This window comes from Oncorhynchus masou, chromosome 14, assembly GCF_036934945.1.
Source record: "Oncorhynchus masou masou isolate Uvic2021 chromosome 14, UVic_Omas_1.1, whole genome shotgun sequence".
In the NCBI taxonomy this organism is placed as follows: Eukaryota; Metazoa; Chordata; class Actinopteri; order Salmoniformes; family Salmonidae; genus Oncorhynchus; species Oncorhynchus masou.
The window spans coordinates 15230170-15253242 of NC_088225.1; the positions used below are offsets into that span (position 1 = coordinate 15230170).

General features: G+C 42.9%; 1 protein-coding gene across 4 annotated transcripts; it reads left to right on the forward strand.

Annotated features, from left to right (window-relative positions):
* The first annotated feature begins 1216 nt into the window (after positions 1-1216).
* On the forward strand, positions 1217-21268 carry LOC135554363 (ras-related protein Rab-37-like). Of its 4 annotated transcripts, none has more exons than XM_064986633.1 (9): positions 1217-1384; positions 8229-8339; positions 17423-17464; positions 18358-18424; positions 18521-18573; positions 18919-18984; positions 19538-19594; positions 19847-19923; positions 20108-21268. In XM_064986633.1, exons 1-9 carry the CDS (start codon positions 1220-1222, stop codon positions 20214-20216), a joined length of 747 nt encoding a protein of 248 aa, XP_064842705.1. In that variant the 5' UTR covers positions 1217-1219; the 3' UTR covers positions 20217-21268. The 4 variants fall into 4 exon arrangements, with proteins under 4 accessions (XP_064842705.1, XP_064842703.1, XP_064842704.1 ...); XM_064986630.1 differs by lacking the exons at positions 1217-1384; positions 8229-8339 and adding exons at positions 9632-10240; positions 13733-13843; XM_064986631.1 differs by lacking the exons at positions 1217-1384; positions 8229-8339; positions 17423-17464 and adding exons at positions 9631-10240; positions 13733-13843.
* Positions 21269-23073: the final 1805 nt, after the last annotated feature.

Consider the following 23073-nt stretch of genomic DNA (forward strand, 5'->3'; position numbering starts at 1 on the left):
CACGTGCTCAGTGTGAACCTGCTTTCATCTGTGAAGAGCACAGGGCGCCAGTGGCGAATTTGCCAATCTTGGTGTTCTCTGGCAAATGCCAAACGTCCTGCACGGTGTTGGGCTGTAAGCACAACCCCCACCTGTGGATGTCGGGCCCTCATACCACCCTCATGGAGTCTGTTTCTGACCGTTTGAGCAGACACATGCACATTTGTGGCCTGCTGGAGGTCATTTTTCAGAGCTCTGGCAGTGCTCCTCCTGCTCCTCCTTGCACAAAGGCGGAGGTAGCGGTCCTGCTGCTGGGTTGTTGCCCTCCTACAGCCTCCTCCACTTCTCCTGATGTACTGGCCTGTCTCCTGGTAGCGCCTCCATGCTCTGGACACTACGCTGACAGACACAGCAAACCTTCTTGCCACAGCTCGCATTGATGTGCCATCCTGGATGAGCTGCACTACCTGAGACACTTGTGTGGGTTGTAGACTCCGTCTCATGCTACCACTAGAGTGAAAGCACCGCCAGCATTCAAAAGTGACCAAAACATCAGCCAGGAAGTATAGGAACTAAGAGGTGGTCTGTGGTCACCACCTGCAGAACCACTCTTTTATTGGGGGTGTCTTGCTAATTGCCTATAATTTCCACCTGTTGTCTATTCCATTTGCACAGTATCATGGGAAATTTATTGTCAATCAGTGTTGCTTCCTAAATGGACAGTTTGATTTCACAGAAGTGTGATTGACTTGGAGTTACATTGTGTTGTTTAAGTGTTCCCTTTATTTTTTTGAGCAGTGTGTAAAGCTAATTCGCAGTAATCCCAAAGAGAAGACACGTGATGATTTGCGTTTGAAGAAAGGCGCTCACCATGGTGCTGAACACGATGCACGTCCTCCACTTCAACGCACACGGTTGACATGGTTTCATAAATACTATAGTACACCTCTGTGTCCACTTCCAGTAGGAGCGCTTTGCTTTAAATTTTTATTCGACTCTGCGGAAATGATCCCCCTAGGTGGCTATAGTTCTTGCCAGGAGCATCAGTATCAAACCTGCAAGTGCAAGGGATTTAGACAAGGAGGGGGCGGTGAGTGTAGAGAAGAGAGACAGCAAACGAGAGAGAGCGGGGAAGGGAGATTAAGTTATAGCGGCGACGTGTCTTAAAGCTCTGCTTATTAAAAAAATAAAGCTTCTCAACTCGTGCCTTGACAAAAGGATTCTATAGGAACAAAAAAAGATGTATATCATTATGGAGAATACCCCTGAAATGGAATGTGTTGACCAGGGCGAGGGGCTTCACTCGGACAGTGCCTATGGGTCATCTGCGGTGGACACGGATACAGAGGACTGCCTGACTCCCCTCGAGATCACTTTCCCCTATAACGAGGACCTAATGCACAAGGTGATTAGGCTATTGTTTCATAACTTCACTTAACTTAGGCTAATTTAAAATCACCAAAGCGGCTGAGCTCACATAAGATGTGCTAAATTGGCCAATTCTACTGGGGTAGCCTATCTCTATATACAGAATCTACCTTTTAAATTGTACTCTTTTATAAATATATATTTTAATATTTAAGTGTGTCTGTAATAGTATAAAAGTAAACTTTTCCGTCTGCGTGAACAATTCCTTCATTATGTGACATGGGAGGTCCTACAAGCGTCAGCATTCTACTTGAGTGTATATTTCAGTTGTATGTGTAATGTAGAGGTAATAATATCAAAGTTGGACTATGTAGGTAAGCAATTTAGAATGGTTGCGCATTGCAGGGACATCTCAGTGTAGGTTGACTGCTTGTGGAGAACCCATTCCCTTTGCCAGCTTCCATGACTTCATTCATCTCTCTCACCTGAATCAGCACCTGTCAGGTTTCAGGGGCCCTGGACAGCCAGCTTTTTTTTGTCCAATGGGACAAAAAAAGATAGAACATTGTCCTCCGGGTTACATCATGAAAATGTAACCTGACTATCACTTTCTATAGTTGAATGTATGGTTGAACTGCTCCCCTTTTTGTTTTTGTGAGCCACAGCAACACGCATACATCAGCAAGTGGCTACTCATAGGATGTATACTTTGTCATTATTGACTGCATTTTTATTTGTACTTCATGTGAGGACACTTGGAAATTGAAGGGATATGTATCAGGGTTTGGGTCAATCCCATTTACATTCCAGTCAATTCAGGAAGTACACATAAATACACATTCCAATTCTCTTCAATGAGAAAAATGTGGTATTAGAATTGGAATTTGGTTTACTTTCTGAATTGACTGGAATTAAAATGAAATTGACCCCAACCCTGATATGTATGCTTCCTGTACGTTCTCTGTTCCTTCCTATGTGTAATCTCATAGCCTTGATAGAACATCTTCCTGTTAAAGACCAAGGCTGCTTTTTAGGACATTAGCACTGATGCCAACGTTAAGTTATTCTAGAGACATTTGCATTTTTAATGACTTTTTTTTACCTCGGGAAATATGTGGGTGTGTGGAGGAAGTAGATGGGCGGAAATGTCATGAAAGAAAGATGAGACTTGGGGCATGTTATTCCTTTACAGTTGGAGACCAAATTCCAAATTTTTAGGGCAAGTATTTAAATTCATAGAAAGTATATATTATTTATCCATAGGCATTGAGTGTTATGCTAATAATTTGATCATTCTATAACAACTCCATTCCCCAAAGCAGCTTGATAAATCCAGCCCTAACGCCAACTGACTGAGAATATTCCAGTGTAGGAACAGATAGAGCTTATGTTGAATGTTTCCATTTACCCTCTGTGTTACTTTCACAAACAATGCAGCTTAATGGCTCAGTGGGGGTATGAGGACATCCCCAGAGGTAGATTCTCATTAACTGAAGGAAAACAACAAGCTTTTGCTATATTAGAAAGAGAGATGTGCAGGGAGATGGGTGTTTCCTCTAGGTTGACAGAATCACATAGCCTTATAGGTTGATTTTGACTTAGTTAATTGTGAGGCATCTGTGGGGGTTATTAGTCTGGGTACCAGTCTGTTTAGATATCATTCCACTCCTTGCCACTCCTGTCAGTTAAATAAAGGTTAAATAATAAATAAAGTTTTGCCACAGAGATTGGCCTGTCAGCAATCTCAAGGTTCAATATGCAGCTGGAATTACGGCTGAGTTGCTCATTGGTTGTTGAAAGAAACGGAGTACACGGACAGGTACCCGGGTTAGGGGGTCATGCCTGATTAACTAAAACAACTCAGGGGGGAGTTGGTACTCTCTTACTACGAGAGCTTGTGTGTTGCTATGGTAAAATCATCTCTCCCCTGCCCCCTGTGGTAGGCTACACCCCCACTTCCTCTCCATTTTCCCCAAACTCTCCCAACCCCCTGTTGCCCCCCCCCCACATACAGACATTAAAGTTGGATGAGGATGACAAGAAATAGTAATGTAGTTGGTTGACAGTGGCTTCTGGTTGCTCAGGCCTTCACACAGGGTACACCCACTGTGTGTGTTTCTGCTCCATGCGTCATCAGACGAAGCTGCAAGTCTGCGTCAGACTGTTGTTGGGGTTGTGACCATGTATTCACGAATGCTATCCTGTCCTAAGCATCCACCCCCACAATGAACCTTAATAAAATATAAATAAAAAAGGCAAATACAAAGAAATGTTATGGCACGTTATGTATTCCAAAGCTTTCTATAAGTGAATGTTAAAGTCGCTTCAAAAGGTCAGTGTCTATTGGTTGATTTGAGATTTTAAATTGATCTGAGATTTTCAATCCCAGATTTGAAAAGGTCAACACTAATGTCAGCACTTATATCTAGTCCAGTCCCCAGACACTCTCCACTTTGTATTCTGTAGGAAGAGAAAGAGTTCATCTGGGTGAAGACTAGAAATAATCTATTTTAGCTAAATCTACCATATCTGGTGAGACAGTAATGAAGTAATGAACATTTTCTTTCTGAGGCCTAAAAAATGAGAAAGTTGAGAAAGGGATGTGAGTGATTAGAGTGTTGGGGAGCTGAGTGGGCTGTGAGGCTCTATGAGCCAGCAGATAAGAGGCAGTAGAGCCGCCTGCTGGGAGGTGATAAATGTCAACAAAAGAGGCGAAGAGCGTCTGCTGACTGCTGCCACGGAGCCCCAGGCTAGCCACACAACGCCAGCCACCAACCTGATAACCATGGCAACAGGGTCTTATTGATGCCCACGTGCAACGCTCCCCTCTCAAATCAACAGCAGATCCCCGTTGGGATGATGCATGACCCACAGCAATAGGAAATCATTCCTATTGTATAAGAGGACCCTTGACTAAGTGTTCTCTCTCTCTCTCTCTCTCTCTCTCTCTCTCTCTCTCTCTCTTTTTTTGAGAATCAAAATTGTCAACGGTACAACAGTTACAACAATAACCAAGTCTCAAAATAACTATACATTCAACAATAACAGTAGGCATACAGTAGAGTACATGTGCAGGTTGATTGGTCTGTCAGACACTGTCCCTCAACTCATGGCAAGCAGCAATGTAGTGCGTTGCCAACCCACAGCTCTCTGCGTCCTCCCCCAACAGGACGGGTAGCCTACTCTCATGAGAGAGGTCTTTGAAACCTTGAATAAGGGTTTCAAATTTGGGGAAATGGCACTCTAATTGTTTTATATTTTTGACATTTTGTCAGGAAATGCAGCTCCGTCTCAGGTTCTGCTGTTGTTCAGTGGTTGCACAGCCTTTCCTCTACAGGGAGACAGGTTTTCTTGTGTCTACTGTTCTCAATGGCAAGGCTGTGCTCACTGAGCCTGTACTTTGTCAAGGTTTTTCTAAGGTTTTGATCAGTAACCATGGTCAAATATTTAGCCACAGTGTACTGTCGATTTAGGGCCAGATAGCACCTGCATTTTGCTTTGTGTTTGTGCTTGTGTTTCCCAATAAGCAATATAGTTTTGTTTTGACTGTGTTGTAATTTGTTTTATTCTGATTGATTGGATGTTCTGGTCCTGAGACTTCAGTGTGTTAGTAGAACAGGTTTGTGAACTCAGCCCCAGGACCAGCTGGATGAGGGGACTCTTTTCTTTGCTCAGCTCTTGGCATTGCAGGGCTTGGTAATGATATGAGAGGGGGTCACTGTATTTGAGACGTTTCCAAAACTTAATTGCTCTTTTTTGAGTTTTTATTATTAGTGAATATTGGCCTAATTCTGCCCTGCATGCATTGTTGGTAGCTTTCCTCTGGACATGTAGGATAATCTTACAGAACTCTGCATGCAGGGTTTCAATTGGGTGTTTGTCCCATTTGATGAAATCTTGTTTTGCAAGTGGACCCCACACCTCGCTGCCATAAAGTGCAATTGGTTCAATGACATATTCAATTAGTTTTAGCCAAATTTTAATAGGTGCTTTCTCTCTCAGTTCATTCACGGCCTCATTAAGGTGTCCAGTTGAGCTTGTTTTTAAACCTAAGTAATTGTAGTGTGTGCAGTACTCTATATATTTTGTACCAATTGAGAACTTTGGTTTTATTTCCCTGAGATCTCGATCTTCTCTGGAAAATCATTATTTTAGTCTTTTTGGGGTTTACTGCCAGGGCCCAGGTCTGGCAGTACTGCTCTAGCAGGTCCAGGCGCTGCTGTAGGCCATGTGCTCTGGGGGACAGCAGGCATAGGTCATCTGCGAAGAGTAGGCATTTAACTTCTGAATTGTGGAGACTAACACAAGGGGCTGAGGATTTTTCTAGAATAGTAACCAATTCGTTGATGTAAATATTGAAGAGTGCAGGGCTCAGATTGTAACCCTGGCGAAGGCCCCGCCCCTGGTTCAAGAATTATGTTCTTTTCTCGCCAATTTTAATGCTGCACGTATTGCCAGTATACATTGATTTAATTATGTCATACGTTTTACCCCCTACACCACATTCAATAACTTTGAAGAACTGTATGCCAAATAGAATCAAATGCTTTTTGGAAGTCGATAAAGCAAGCGTATATTTTGGTATTATTTTGGTGGACATGTTGATCTATCAGGGTGTAAATATGATCAGTTGTGCAATGTTTTGGTATAAATCCAATTTGGCTTCTCTCTGTCTCTGTCTCTGTCTCTGTCTCTGTGTGTGTGTGTGCAGAGGTGCCTGGAGAAGTGGGTATACTCTAATTTTGCCAAACATTTCCCAAACGGCCTGGCCGGCGAAGGAAAGGCACCCTGTGTGAAAAATTATATGAGAAACAGTGACATACACTCTGACTGACATAAAATGATCAATCCCATATTGGTCTTTCACAGTCAGGTACCCAATCTGTACTGTGCAAGTAGGCTAATAGTAGGCCTACTATTGAAAGATAAATGAGGATGTCAACCGAGTAAGACATTAGATTTGTTTGTGTAGATAACCTTTAATTCAAGTGTGCAGGCACCTAGCACTGCTGTTTGGTTAGTTGTGTTTCTGTAGCACATATAGCACAATATGGAGATTGCAAAACAAATGGCAATAATTGATGCAAATAATCATGATATCATTCTGATATCACTTTATATTATGAGGCATGTCTTACCTGGCTTCAAAGTAGCCTATATAGCCAAAATCCCACCATAGAAACCTGGAGGTAATTCTTTTCTAAAGACGTCCTCTTATGCGTACTCCTGTTCTATTGGTTTTCTTTAAGCTTTCTTTCATTGTCTAGCAGCCAAGGGTATTATCCTAGTCATATTAGCAACCCATGATAGTTGTTACATCTTTAGATCTCCCCTCTTTCTAAATATAGGCCTACCGCCGTGTGCACATTGCTGCGGCTAAAATGTGAAGAAATAATAGTTTATCAACATTTTAAGCGAAACATTCTGATCTGTTCCATCAGACTGATTTATTGATACAGCATATACCTCCACTACACTACTTTGATATGCATCATGGGGATTAAGAAGGGAGTGTACACAAGGCCCACTGAAAAATAAGTGGTATACACCGTATACCTGCGTATACTCTCCACTACACCACTGTGTGCATGTGTGTGTGTGCGTGTGTGTGTGCGTGTGTGTGTTTGTGTAGCCTGCTGATTTGTGTTTGTCTGTGCTGTGTGTCATTGTGCAAGAGGTTTTACAGTTGAGTGTGCAAGGAGAGATCTCTTAATGCTTCCTTTGGGGCACAGAGAGCATCGTCTTGAATCCAAGTAGCCATGGCTGACATGATGCTCAGGCTGCAGCTGCCTTATATCCATGGTACATCCAGACTCATCCACTGCCATTTCCCTCCTCCCACCGGGTATATACCCAACTGACCTTCATGCATCACATTATATTACACATATTATATGGCATCAGGCAAGAACATGTTCCGCACTGTAAGCAACAGATGCACACATATATAGTAGGGTACGCTACACCCACTCATGGTACAGGCCTATAGATGAGCAGTGTGCTGTGCTGTTCTGTACTGTACACTCTTAGAAAAAAAGGTGCTATCTATAAAGTCAAATTGTTTTTCGGCTGTCCCCATAGGAGAACCATTTGAAGAACCCTTTTTGGTTCCAGGTAGAACCCTTTTGGGGTCCATGTAGGACCCTTTCCATGGAGGGTTCTACATGGAACCTAAAATGGTTCTTCGTGGAACCAAAAAGGGTTCTCCCTGGAACCAAAAAGGGTTATGCTATGGGGGCAGCCGAAGAACCCTTTTTTTATGAGTGCACTCTGCTGTTCTGTGTAGTGCTGTGCTGTTCTGTGTAGTGCTGTGCTGTGCTGTGTAGTGCTGTGGTGTGTAGTGCTGTGCTGTGCTGTGTAGTGCTGTGCTGTGTGTGCTGTGCTGTGTGTGCTGTGTAGTGCTGTGCTGTGTAGTGCTGTGCTGTGCTGTGTAGTGCTGTGCTGTGCTGTGCTGTGTAGTGCTGTGTTGTGCTGTGTAGTGCTGTGCTGTGCTGTGTAGTGCTGTGATGTGCTGTGTTGTGCTGTGTAGTGCTGTGTTGTGCTGTGATGTGCTGTGCTGTGTTGTGCTGTGTAGTGCTGTGCTGTGCTGTGTAGTGCTGTGCTGTGTAGTGCTGTGCTGTGCTGTGCTGTGTAGTGCTGTGCTGTGTAGTGCTGTGCTGTGCTGTGTAGTGCTGTGCTGTGCTGTGTAGTGCTGTGTTGTGCTGTGTAGTGATGTGCTGTGCTGTGTAGTGCTGTGCTGTGCTGTGCTGTGCTGTGTAGTGCTGTGCTGTGCTGTGCTGTGTTGTGCTGTGTAGTGCTGTGGTGTGTAAGGCTGTGTAGTGCTGTGCTGTGTAGTGCTGTGATGTGGCTAACCTGCTCTCTGTTCTTCCTGCTATCCACAGACCATCATGGTGGGAGACAGCGGCGTGGGGAAGACCTCTCTGCTGGTCCAGTATGACCAAGGCAAGTTCATACCCGGCTCCTTCTCTGCCACTGTGGGCATCGGCTTCACGGTGAGTCTCTGCGTTATTGTCTGCCATAAGCCATAGGGGACAAGTGACCATGAAGGGACCAGATCAATTTGTTACTGGGATTGATGGGACAACAAGTGTCTTCCCTTCCAGGGTCCCTAAATGCTGTTGTCTGAGGTGCCAATCATCTTCCTCTTTCTGCAATCATAATGATCTTTAGCACACAGTTGGGTGTTGCTAGAAAGCGGGTGTATGATTACAGTTAATGTTGCACCAGTTGGTCTGTTCCCTGATGGATAGCTGTGTTTCACAGATGTATCACTCACTGTTGTGAATGTGAACTGGAGTGATTGATTGTCTGCATATACAGTCTACATTATCACTGTGGTGATTTATGGTGGGCTTCCATTCACAAAGAGAAAGAAAGAAAGAAAGAAAGAAAGAAAGAAAGAAAGAAAGAAAGAAAGAAAGAAAGAAAGAAAGAAAGAAAGAAAGAAAGAAAGAAAGAAAGGGACTGTAAAAGATATAAAGCTCAGGTTGATGCTATTTTCAGAAATAGACCTGACTGTTTTGTGATGTGACAGACAGTGATGACGAAGGCTTTGTTTGTCTGAAGACATATAAGCCACACAAAAGCAATGCAGAAAACGGACACACAAAGCTGCTTACCTTGGAGACACGAAAAATGCTTTGTCATACAGTAAGAGGTTGTGACGAAAATGCAGTGGGTATAAAAAGGTTTGGTTGCACTTACAGAAACCTTTGTTGCAATAGGTGGATAGAACATTAACCAAGGTTCTCCAGTCTTTCTGTCTGCTTGTTTGTCTGTCTGTCTGTCTGAGCCCACAACTGCCTGTAATGTGAAGTGATGGAGCTCGAGAGAGATACACCCACAGACATCTCTTTTTATCGTCTCTCTCTTTTGAACACTGGGGGGTGACAAACTCTTAGTCAAAGATTTAGCTGGTATCCATCCACATGATCATACATGGCTTGGCAATTAGGAGAACATTTTTGACATTATGTCATGTCAATTAAGTGAAAGAAAATGAGATTCTCATTTGAACACTGTCTGTTTATAGTGTATTTCCTCAAGGCTACATACATCCTATGAACATTAGACATTGGTGAGGAAAGACCACCGAGCTGGCATGTTGTAGATTAAATTGTAGGAATGTGTAGGGAATTCTGAAATCACTGGAATAGCATTAATTTAGGATTGAAACTGAAAAGTGTATTTTTCATTGGCAACACGTTGACAGCCGTTTAAATGGTTTTTATTTTATTTGATTTCGTTCGCTGAACTCCTCCTCTTTCATGATCAACGAGTTCAGTACCACCTGTGACTAAATAACTCGTGCCATCACTGCCTGTTGCGTCCGTGGCTCGGTTGAAGACCTAGTTGTTTTCATTTATGAAAATGACAAAACACTGCCTCATTTCATAGGCCTTAAATAGCATTATCTTCATTGGACAAATGACAATAGCAACGTCGTTTCATCTGCCAACGCGTAAAGAATGATGCAAATCGGTTCTAACGTTCTGCATAACTGAGAAATGTTTCCGCATATTGATCATTTTTTCTTCGCGAATGTAGCCACGTTCTCAAGAGAATCCCCCTTTAAGTTTTAACCACGACTCTATGATTGGCATTAGTTGATTCAGCGTCAAGAAATTGTTCTTAGAAAGCGCTGGGTGGTTTTGGACAACGCTAAGTGTCTGCCGATGGACTCATTGCTCGTGTTAACTGGTTTTGAGTCACTGGCATCTCGGGAGGAACATCGCGCGGCGCGCTGACAGATCTCGGTGATACTGTGGTGATAGTCATTGCGATGTCCACAAAGAAGGCATCGTTGAAGGATAAAGAGACTAAAAACGGAACATCAAAATATGTGTTGGAGAGATGCGCCTCGGTTTGCGAGTATTTTGATATTGCTTTCAAGGTCTGTATTAGGCTATTCTTATTATTGGGATGTATATTATTATGCTATGTTTATGTGCTTATAACAGTATTATGCTTATGATCATGTTATGGCGCTGCCTGCTGGTATTAATATTGACTAGCCTAATTGAGAAGCTTCACTGGTGGTACAGGTGTCCATCTCAAACAAATGAAGGAAAATCTATTAAAATGCAGTAGCCTGCCTACTCTGCACACCAGTACACTCTTATAAAAAAGGGTTGCAAAGGGGTTCCAGGTAGAACCCTCTGTGGAAAAGGTTCTAAACTCAGCAAAAAAATAAACGTCCTCTCACTGTCAACTGCATTTATTTTCAGCAAACTTAACATGTGTAAATATTTGTATTAACATAAGATTCAACAACTGAGACATAAACTGAACAAATTACACAGACCTGTGACTAACATAAATTAAATTGTGTCCCTGAACAAAGTGGGGGTCAAAAGTAACAGTCAGTATCTGATGTGGCCACCAGCTGCATTAAGTACTGCAGTGCATGTCCTCCTAATGGACAGAGCCAGATTTGCCAGTTGTTACTGTGAGATGTTACCCCACTCTTCCACCAAAGCACCTGGAAGTTCCGGACATTTCTGGGGGGAATTGCCCTAGCCCTCACCCTCCGATCCAACAGGTTCCAGATGTGCTCAATGGGATTGGGATCCGGGCTCTTCGCTGGCCATGGCAGAACACTGACATTCCTGTCTTGCAGGAAATCACGCACAGAACAAGCAGTATGGCTGGTGGCATTGTCATGGTGGAGGGTCATTTCAGGATGAGCCTGCAGGAAGAGTACCACATGAGGGAGGAGGATGTCTTCCCTGTAAAGCACAGCGTTGAGATTGCCTGCAATGAAAACAAGCTCAGTCTGAAGATGCTGTGACACACCGCCCCAGACCATGATGGACCCTCCACCTCCAAATCGATCCCGCTCCAGAGTACAGGTCTCGGTGTAACGCTCATTCCTTCGATGTTAAACGTGAATCCGACCCTCACCCCTGGTGAGACAAACCGCAACTCGTCAGTGAAGAGCATTTTTTGCCAGTCCTGTCTGGTCCAGCGATGGTGGGTTTGTGCCCATAGGAGACGTTGTTGCCAGTGATGTCTGGTGAGGACCTGCCTTACAACAGGCCTACAAGCCCTCAGTCCAGCCTCTCTAAGCCTATTGCGGACAGTTTGTGCACTGATGGAGGGATTGTGCGTTCCTGGTGTAACTCGGGCAGTTGTTGTTGCCATCCTGTACTTGTCCAGCAGGTGTGATGTTCGGATGTACCGATCCTGTGCAGGTGTTGTTACATGTGGTCTGCCACTGCGAGGACAATCAGCTGTCCAACCTGTCTCCCTGTAGTGCTGTCTTAGGCGTCTCACAGTACGGACATTGCAATTTATTGCCCTGGCCTCATCTGCAGTCCTCATGCCTCCTTGTAGCATGCCTAAGGCACGTTCACCCAGATGAGCAGGGACCCTGAGCATCTTTCTTTTGGTGTTTTTCAGAGTCAGTGGGTAGGCCTCTTTAGTGTCCTACGTTTTCATAACTGTGACCTTAATTGCTCGCCGTCTGTAAGCTGTTAGTGTCTTAACGACCGTTCCACAGGTGCATGTTCATTAATTGTTTATGGTTCATTGAACAAGCATGGGAAACAGTGTTTAAACCCTTTACAATGAAGATCTGTGAAGTTATTTGGATTTTTACTAATTGTTTTTGAAAGACAGGGTCCTGAGAAGGGACATTTCTTTTTTTGCTGAGTTTATATGGAACCCAAAACGGGTCTACTTGGAACCAAAAGGGTTTTACCTGGAACCAACATGGGTTCATCATAGGGTTCTCCAATCGGGACAGCCAAAGAACCCTTTTAGGTTCTAGATAGAAAAAAAGGTGCTAACAGGATGGCCCTTGCTTTTGTGAAGTTTCCCCTTAATGCAGCACAATATACCACTATGGAATAAGAACAGCTGTTATCATTGTGGCAAGCTCCTATTCTGTTTACATTACTCTTAATTACCACACCACTATCAATTATGTGCCTTACCACACACACCAGTGCACACCAATTTCACCCCTCCCTTATGGATAATGTCAGTGGTGGAAAAAGTACTCAACAGTCATACTTGAGTAAAAGTAAAGATACCTTAATAGAAAATGACTCAAGTTGAAGGGAAAGTCACCCAGTAAAATACTTCTTAAGTAAAAGTCTAAAAGTATTTGTTTTTAAATATACTTAAGTACATTTGAGCAATTCCATTTACTTTTGATTCTTAAGTATCAAAAGTATAAACCAGAGGACACAATTAAATGTTATTTTTTATTGACGGATAGCCAGGGGCAAACCAACACTCAGACATAATTTACAAACAAAGTGTTTGTGTTTAGTGAGTCCTACAGATCAGAGGCAGTAGGGATGACCAGGGATGTTCTCTTGATAAGTGTGTGAATTTGACCATTTTACTTGTCAAAATGTAACAAGTACTTTTGGGTGTCGGAAAATGTATGAAGTAGAAAGTACATTATCTTTAGGAATGTAGTGAAGTAAAAATGGGCAAAAATATAAATAGTAAAGTACAGATGCCCCCAAAAACTACTTGAGTAGTACTTTACACCACTGGATAATGTATCCAATGTGACACAGGTTTATTTTATATGAATCACAGTATTCAGTCCTCCCATTCTTAGTGATATCTAAATATTGGCTCCAGGAAGAATGTAGCACTTGGTAATACAGGTTAATTGCATACCACGTAATAGTACATTTCTCTACAAATTTAAGGGGAAAAGTCCATGTTACTGTATTTAAAATGTAATTCCAGGAAAGGTGCATATTGTTACATCTAATCATGAGCGTTTGGGGATTGATCAGAATCAGGAGTTGGTTAATGGACTAGACCAGAAGTACAACAGGTCATTCACATAGTCAAGTAGTTTCACATCAGTCCCATGATGGTTTGTGCAAATATGATCTCTCATACATATCCACTCAGCTGTTTTACTGCAGAACATTACTCATGTTGAAATATGAATTATCAAATTAATAAGGGTAAGACCCACACATCAACCACAATTTAGTCTACAACCTTTATAAAGATGAAATCGACGGATGGATAAAATATCCAAACTAAATCAGGTGCCCAATAAATAACCAGGAAGTTCAGATGATGCGAAAACAACAAGAACATTTTGCAATAGGATCATGAGTCAGTGCTTTGACACTTAACAACACTAGTCATCATGATGTCGTGAAATTCTAGTTTTATAATTTTCACTTCTCATGGATGCACAGCATCATGAAATAATCAACAGATGACTTTCAGAAAGTCATTTGCATATGAACCAGTTGAACTCTACGATTCATCTCTTAACACCAAACATTGTTCAGTGAAAGCTTGTTTGGAGTTATTACCATTCTTCTGGTCATGTGAGGGTTGATGTCAGTGTGTTGGGCCCAGGTATGACCCCTAACCCCTCTCTCTGACGCCTCTCTAGGTGATGCTACTGGGAGACTCTGCGGTGGGGAAGACATGTGTGCTGGTGCGCTTTAAAGACGGGGCCTTTTTGGGAGGCAACTTCATAGCCACCGTGGGAATAGACTTTAGGGTGAGAGAGATGTCAGTAGACTCAGAGTGGGGTCAACTCAGGGTTGGAAGGTTCTTTGTGTCTATACATTCATAATGTATACATTATGTCTGCTGTTTTTATCTGTTCTTTCTCATTTCTAAATGGTCTATTTACAAGATAAACGCTAGAATGTTGTTGAAGAATCCATATTTCAGTTAAGTCTGTAAATCCAATAACCACTTTAAAGTGTTGTCATGCAGTGATGATGGCTCAAAATGTACAAACCCTTTGACAAATCAGTCAAGTCCATAGAGTACTTCTGCTACTGTGCTGCATATGGCTCCAGAATGCTTATTTCCAGCCTGGAGGAAATGTACGTTACGTTACCCCCACAAACAATGCTCTGCCCTGGCTGGGGTCAAATAAACAAGCAGCTCTCATGTGGAGGACAGATTGGTGGGGGACAGATTTCCATAGCTACCAACCAGCTGGAGAGACAGAGAGAAAAATATAGAGAAAATGAGTGAGAGATGGAAAAAGAGAGAGACTATGGACAGAGAGACTCTTGCACCAGTGGATTTGGTCCCGCTCCCCCTCCAAAGAAAACACTCTATCTAATGGCTGGTAAAATGGTGGATTTGGAGGAAATGATGTTGCATTAAGGCAGAGTACTGTGTTACCACTCAGTGTTGATGGTGTAGACATTAGGACTGCCTGGGATGGGAGTAAAACATGGATAGGGATGTGTGGACCGTTTATGTTTTCCAAATGGAGATGATTTTCTTCATGCTTGTGCAACAGGTAACTAACTATTCATGAGATTCATAAATAAGTGCATTATAACAATGAGTTGTGTGTAGTGACCACCCACGGCTACTTGCATTGCATCTGTATGGAACAGAAGATTATAAGGCGAGATGATTTTGAGACTGATACAGGATCAGTCAATATGTTCCTTGCTGAGCCTCCAGCTATACCAGTCAATACCCTGTGTGGATGGGAAGACTGCTGTGACTAGCTCTAACGTGGCAGGGCTATTTTGGCCCTGCTTCCTTGTAGCAGTTGCTCAGCATGCGGGCTTGTCAACGCGAAGCCGTGTGTGGCCAATCTGCGTTAATAATTGGAGGGAAAAACGGAAACCCATGGCAACTAATGCAGGGGTTGGACCATGTCTGTTCTGCCAAGGTGGAAGTCTCAATGGGTGGTGACTCCCATTAAGAGGGGCCATTTTAGAAGATTGGACTCACTTCAGAGAGAGTGTATGTCTGTCACAGTGTGCTCACAGGAAAGGCAGGGGCTGACTGTACCCGGGTACTGATAGTGGAGTAATGAGGTTAGCTTAGAGGAAGTGATATGTACCAGTTGAATCGTTCACTTCCTTCATTTCAACATTGTTGCTTGTGTCATGTTTTCACTTAGTGACTTTCCTCCTGTTTTCCGCTGAAATACAAACAGGAAGTTTAAAAGGCCAGGTTGAGGTTAACTGGTTCAGTTACCTGCATAATAATGACACCTACACAGCAGACTGACCTTACAACAAGCTGTTATTGGTTGACCTCTACAATGTGTGCCATTGGATTTGTTTGTGAGTGTGTGTGGGTGGGTGGGTGTATGTATTTGGGACTTAGATTTGAAGGGACACATCATTTCACATGACTTGGGCATCGAATTCCTTCTCAATTTTCCATTTTCTTTCTTTACTCTCTCGAAGAGCATTTTTCACAAGATATGTTTTTCATTTGGAAGCATCTTATTAAGCATCTTGTTTTTCACTAATCCATATCTGTAGCTAATATTCTTTTTTTCACTCATGACTATTTTAGAATCCTGCCTATACAGGAAATCACATGGCGTCCCTGACAGCCACAGGAAATTAGCGGGGGAGTGGGTTGTTATTTTGCCAGTCTTCGTTCTCACTATTGTGCAATTAAGTCCAATTCCAGGACCTCTGTAGTGTGGGTGTAGCAATTGGCTTTCTTTGCCGGCCTCTGAAGCTCCTCTTAGTTTTCATGTTGTCTGTATGAGTCTATATAGCAGTGGCGATTTTAGCATGGAAATCTTGGTGCCACCCCCCCCCCAAAAAGTGGGATGCATGCCATCAAAGCCACAACACAATACTAAACAATACATGAATTGCACTATAACAGTGACAAACGGTGCCCACAAACTGTTAGGTCCTACGTAAAGCTGTCCTAACACCTTACCACTGCTAAACCTGGCTTTCAGCGGAGCCTTGCCTGGCAGCGAAACAGTTCATTCAGCCTCATTTACTGCCTTTTAAAAAACATAGCGGACATGGCAGACTTGCTTAAACAAATGTGTTTCCTACTGACAAATGAGATGTATAAACTATGGCATAAGGGGACGACAAGCGAATAAGAGGCAATCCGTAATTCCGACTAAGATGTTAATGGGCAAGCCACGACGGACGTCGTCAATATATCTATTTGTTCAGCACTTTTGAAATGTATAGCGACAGAATTCAGAACATGGGCCGTTCTTACAGTGTACTCCCTGTACAAATCAGAACCTGTCACGACTTCTACTGAAGGTAGCTCCTCTCCCTGTTCGGGCGGCGGTCGCGGCGTCGCAGGTCTACTAGTCATCACCGATCCCTTTTTCCTTTTGTTTGTTTTGTCTTTGGTTCTTTTTCACACCTGGTTTAATTTGCGTTAATTTCTGTGTATAATTGTAACCTGTTGCCTGCCTAAGTTTGTGCGGGATTAGTCGTTTATTGTGAGGTGCTCGGTTAGGTATTACCGTTATTTGTTTTCACGGGTTCTGAAGTAAATGAGTGTCGGAACTTTGTTTGTTCCTCCGTGCACTTTGTACGGGTTTTCGGTTGTCGAGGGCGTTGTATCTTTTGATTGTGCCATTCCTGTGTTGGTGGACTTTCTTATTAAAACACACTTCTCAGACATCCCTGCTCTCCTGCGCCTGACTCCTACACCTACCACCTAGACGCACGTTGTCACAGAACCGTACGATTAAAAAAAGGGGACATATAAACAGACGACGAGAACTTTTACAACATTCGATGATTACAGTTCTCCAAAACAGGTTATAGGCTATATGTGCACCACCAAGTTAGAACAGTAGGTGAAATTAAGAGGTGAAGTAGACCAAATTATTAGGGTGAGGCACATTGAACGCCGTTTGGGTGAAAGCTGTACAAAACAGTAGTCAAACAAGCACTGAGCCAAATAAAGCAATGAGCTAGGCTGAAACGACTTCCTGTTTATTTGCAGCTTTATTAACTCAATTATATATATTTTTTTACATTGTTTGCAAACTGATATGTGACACATATTAATGCCAAAATAACATGTAAAACAGGCAAGCCCACCCAAAAACTAATATATATATATATATATATATATATATATATTATTTTATGAAAAAAGGTTGGGGCTCACAGGCCCACCTGCCCTGAATGACGGGTCGCCACTGCTATACAGCATGCTGTGCCATTTCCGGTCTGTTTGTTCTTTAGAATATTCTTGCTTTCTGAAGGTTCTTAATATTTAAATACCTGTGATGTGTTTTGTCTGAGTCTGTCTCTATTATGCAAAAAGGCCCCCATAGACAGTCCTGTGGTTAACTGTTTCCTCTCCTCAGAATAAAGTTGTGACGGTGGACAACGCGAAGGTCAAGCTCCAGGTGAGAGAGCAGGGACCTCTACACCCAACATTGATGCCACTCTTCCTGTGGTCCTATCCCTACCAGTCTAATTCATTAAACCACAGTCACTATCATAATATTACACAGTGGGCAGTGGCGTATGTGGTCAACACGCAAGTGTCCCTATGTAACCACAGCGTATCTATTGCAAATATGTTATCATATCCTGTTCTATTGACAATTCTGGCTGAGAGGTGCCAAACATTTAAATGCCTTTGGTGGGTTTTGTCTGAGCAGCACACCACACTGCATCCCATTCCTAGCTTGCCTCTGAAGCTAAGCAGGGTTGGGTCCTGGTTGGTACCTGGATGGGAGACCAGATGTTGCTGGAAGTGGTGTTGGAGGGCCAGTAGGAGGCACTCTTTCCTATGGTTTAAAATGATATATCAAATTGCCCCAGGGTAGTGATTGGGGACATTGCCCTGTGTAGGGTGCCGTCTTTCGGATGGGATGTTGAACAGGTGTCCTGACTCTGGTCACTAAATATCACATGCCACTTATCGTAGGATTAGGGATATTAACCTTGTTATCCTGGTTAAATTCTCAATCTGGCTGTCGTACCATCATGGCTACCTAATCATCCCCAGCTTCCAATTGGTTCATTCATCCCCCTCCTCTTCCCTGTAACTATTCCTCAGGTCATTTCTGTAAATGAGAATGTGTTCTCAATCAACTTACATGGTAAAAAATAAATAAGCCAAGTGACTCTTCTAATGTATTACACTGTAAAATATATTGATAATTAATGTCACGAATTTCCCATTATGACGTGCATACCATTGCATGCTCATTGGTTGCTGCTGGTTGGGATATTGTCCTGTTTTCTTGGTTTATTACATTGTTCTAATTAATTTTTCACCTCTTTCTCCCAGATCTGGGATACTGCAGGACAGGAGAGATTCCGCAGTGTCACGCACGCCTACTACAGAGACGCACAGGGTAATCTCTGCTATATTGAAACACTTCCTGGTTGTGTGTGTGGAAGAATGCTAAGAACACGTGGCGGTGTGAGACTCTCTGCCTTTCTCTCCTCAGCCCTCCTCCTGCTCTATGACATCACCAGCAAGTCATCCTTTGACAACATCAGGGTGAGAAACATATCATGTCACTCTTCACCCCTTCCTTATCTCCTTACATCTTCTCATAAGCCCCCTTTTAGAGGAAGAATCCAGAATTCATTTTACATGCCAAGTAATATATAGCCTCCACATTACATTACTGAAGTGACCTCCACAATGACATTTCATGACATTTCCAAGAAGCCATTTTTAAAAGTTTTTGAAGGTTTGGGGATACGGGGAAGTACAGCGCAGAATGGAGAATAGTAACCAAAGCAGCAGAGCAGAGAAATTAATTCTGTTTTTGTAGAGAGTGTCTCCTTTAGCACTGGCATACTGACTAATCTCCTTTTAATCTCCCCCCCTCCCATATAGGCCTGGCTGACTGAAATTCATGAGTATGCTCAGAAGGATGTGGTCATCATGTTGCTGGGCAACAAGGTGTGAGCTATACATCCTTTTGGTTTTGTAGAGTGTATCAAGAGAAGTCGTCATACCAAAAGTAACAATAAGAACACAACACACACAGAAACATATTTGTCTCTGCTATTGACTTTGTAGCCTAATTACACACACAGTGTCTCAGCCTCAGAGTTTATATTGAAGCTGCATTTTTTAATTTTTTAATTTCACCTTTATTTGACCCGGTAGGCAAGTTGAGAACAAGTTGTCATTTACAATTGCGACCTGGCCAAGGTAAAGCAAAGCCGGTTGACACGTGAATACATGTGTTGTGGTGATTTCAAATAGAACTGAGACACTGGGTCATTGCTGTCACGTTCCACAGACATAATTTATTTCCAGAGCTGGGGAGAGCAGCAGGACAGGGCACATTTCTCTCTCTGAGCAATGTTTGTCCTGTGGTCAGAGACTCAGAGGCAGCCTGGAGAATGCCCTGGGAACTGCTGTGGCTTGTGTGGGCTGATGTAGTGGTGCCTCTCTGGATCTAATGGACTAGTTGTGTCCATGACTCTCCTCTGCTCTGTCCAAACAGACGGACATGGCCGGAGAGAGGGTCATCAAGCGTGAGGAGGGAGAGAAGCTGGCCAAGGTAAGAGACAAGGCTCACTTAAGGGTTTGCTCCACTCTCCTACCGCAAAACACTAAGTAGCCTCTTCAAAAGCAACTGCACAGCACTGTGAAATGAAAACAAGCTTGAAATGTTGATTTATATACTGTACTTGTGAACTGATGTTCCCTGAAGTGTTGGAGAGCTGTATCACTCTGAGTGCTTGGTAGTGAGTCCATTCATACGATGTGGTGTACTTGAGTAGTGCCATTAAAAGCCCTGGATGCTTCTCAGGAATATGGAGTCCCTTTCATGGAGACCAGTGCCAAGACTGGAGTCAACGTAGAGCTGGCCTTCCTGGCTGTAGCAAAGTAAGTCACGACTCATGTTATTTCTAAATGAAAGTTGCACTGTATGTGAAAGGGCAAAGACATATTGCCCAATTATGTTCCTCATCTCTCCTTTTCTTTCCCTTATGTTTTCAATTTCTCTGCTCTGCACTGCTCCATTCCACACACTCTCCTTCCTCTCTCTCTCTCGCGCTCTCTCTGCCAGGGAGTTGAAGCACAGAGCTGCCCAGCAGCCCAACGAGCCCAAGTTCCAAATCCACGACTACATTGCGTCTGAGAAGCATAAGTCTGGCTGCTGTGGTGGCTACATGTAGCTGAACCTCTCACCAACTGTTACACCACACCAGGCCACAGTGAGAGAGGAGCGAGAGAGATACAGACAGAGCAGTAGAGAGACAGTCCCCCTAAAATAGCATCATCCGATAGCGAGTCGTCAAAAAGAGCAGAGCAACCACATTGTGAAAAAGAGAGCACCTGGTCTGCTCACCACCTACTTGGAAAGCCTATGGCAACTAGACAACCCTCATTCTGCCCCTATTAGGAGAAAAACCATGTCAGTGTTTTCAGTTGGATAGAAATCCTTTAGCAGTGTATTAAAATGTGAATTTATCTTTGAAACATGCTCAGATCATTTAGTTCATGTGTATCACATGCTGCAGCCTGTCAGCCTTACTCATTATTGCCATAAGGAAGGATTGGAAATGCAAATGGAATTTCTTGCCCCAATATTGCCATATTTATGAAGAAATGATCCGATCACTTTATGTAAAGATGTTAGCTGGAATAAAATACAGATTTTTTTGGGGCTCATGGCTTCATATTTTTCACCACATTCTATTCAGGACTAAATGCCATTATACATGTTGTATGAGGAGTACCCTCTACTACTGTGGTGTCATACACAGCTTGTTCCAGATGCGGCCTCTACCGGCTAAAAATATGTCTAATGACAGTCATTTTTTAATTATACTCCAAATTAAAAGTATTTTTCTGAAATGTTGTGGTCAAATGTTAATTGAGGTGGTGGTCAGAAGTTCCAGCATGAGTTTTGATTTGCTTTTAAATGTGCCATCCACCACGTGCCATCCACCAATGAGAGAGCTCCCTCAGACACTGTTGTTGTGGAGCCTCTATCAGTCATCATTAATGGATGTTATTGTTGTGTCTCTACTGTACATGGGTTGTTCATGGGTTGCATTGTGTAAAATGTTCATTTGTATTTGGTTCATTATGAATGTTTGCTTATTGAATTTGCTTGATGTCACAATTATTGTCACTCTCTATGGAGGTGTCACAGTGATCACAAAGTGCCCTGGAAAAGTGCTTTGTTATCGTACAGTATATAAAAACTATTTTTTGTAATGAAGATGGTGTTTTCTTGCAGTGTGTGTTTATATATCTGTTCTTTGAGTCTCTGGGGAGGAGGAAATAGGTCTGGGTTTCCCCACTGACGGCCACTGGTGGTTTTATTTTATTCTGAGCAACAAAAATAATACATACAGTACCAGTCAAATGTTTGGACACAACTACTCAAGGGGTCTTCTATATTTTTACTATTTTCTACATTGCAGAATAATAGTGAAGACATCAAAACTTTAAATAACACATGGAAGAAACCAAAATTTTCTTAAACAAATATATTTTATTCAAAGTAGCCACCGTTTACCTTGACAGCTTTACACACTCTTGGCATTCTCTCAACCAGCTTCACCTGGAAGGCTTCTCCAAAAGTGTTGAAGGAGTTCCCACATATGCTGAGCACTTATTGGCTGCTTTTTCTTCACTCTGATTCCAACGCACACCAAACCATCTCAATTGGGTTGAGGTTGGGAGATTGTGGAGGCCAGGTCATCTGATGCAGCACTCCATCATTCTCCTTCCTGGTCAAATAGCCCTTGCACAGCCGGGAGGTGTGTTGGGTCATTGTTCTGTTGAAAAACCTATGATTGTCCCACTAAGCGCAAACCAGATGGGATGGCGTATTGCTGCAGAAAGCTGTGGTAGCCATGTTGGTTAAGTGTGCCTTGAATTCAAAGTAAATCACTGACAGTGTCACCAGCAAAGCACCCCCACATCATCACACCTCCATGCTTCACGATGGGAACCACACATGTGGAGATCATCTGTTCACCTAATCTGCGTCACAAAGATACAGCGGTTGGAAACAAAAGTCTCAAAGGACAGATTTCCACCAGTATAATGTCCATTGCTTGTGTTTCTTGGCCCAAGCAAGTCTCTTGTTATTGGTGTCCTTTAGTAGTGGTTTCTTTGCTGCAATTCGACCATGAAGGCCTGATTCACGCAGTCTCCTCTGAACAGTTTATGTTGAGATGTGTCTGTTACTTGAACCCTGTGAAGCATTTATTTGGGCTGCAATTTCTAAGGCTGGTAAATCTAATGAACTTATCCTCTGCAGCAGAGGTAACTCTGAGTCTTCCTTTCGTGTGGCGGTCCTCATGAGAGACAGTTTCCTTACAGTGCTTGATGGGTTTAGCGACTGCACTTGAAGAAACTTTCAAAGTTCTTGGAATTTTCCGCATTGACTGAGCTTCATGTCTTAAAATAATGATGCAATGTTATTTCTCCATGCTTATTTGAGTTGTTCTTGCCATAATATAACCTTGGTCTTTTACCAAATAGGGCTATCTTCTGTATACTACTCCACTTTGTCACAACACAACTGATTGGCTCAAACGCATTAAGAAGGAAAGGAATTCAACAAATTAACTTTTAACAAGGCACACCTGTTAATTGAAATGCATTCCAGGAGTCTACCTCATGAAGGTGGTTGAGATTCTTCCGTTGGCATTGAGGAGTACACCACAATAAGTGCATCGATGACGTCGTCCCCACAGTGACCGTACGTACATTCCCCAACCAGAAGTAATTGATTACAGGCAACATCCACACTGAACTAAAGGGTAGAGCTGCCACTTTCAAGGAGTAGGACTCTAACCCAGACGCTTATAATAAACCCTGCTATGCCCTCCGATGAACCATCAAACAGGCAAGGTGTCAATACAGGACTAAGATTGAATCATACTACACCGGCTCTGATGCTCATCGGATGTGGTAGGGCTTGCAAATTATTACAGACTACAAAGGGAAGCACAGTCGCGAGCTGCCCAGTGACACGAGCCTACCAGATGAGCTAAATTATTTATATGCTCG

Bases quoted from the DNA above. Each gene is read 5' to 3' on its own strand.
- LOC135554363 (XM_064986633.1), top strand. From the start codon at position 1,220: ATGTATATCATTATGGAGAATACCCCTGAAATGGAATGTGTTGACCAG. The intron at 17,465-18,357 runs GTGAGAGAGCAG...TCTTTCTCCCAG, and splicing joins ACGCGAAGGTCAAGCTCCAG to ATCTGGGATACTGCAGGACA. The intron at 19,595-19,846 runs GTAAGAGACAAG...GATGCTTCTCAG, and splicing joins AGGGAGAGAAGCTGGCCAAG to GAATATGGAGTCCCTTTCAT.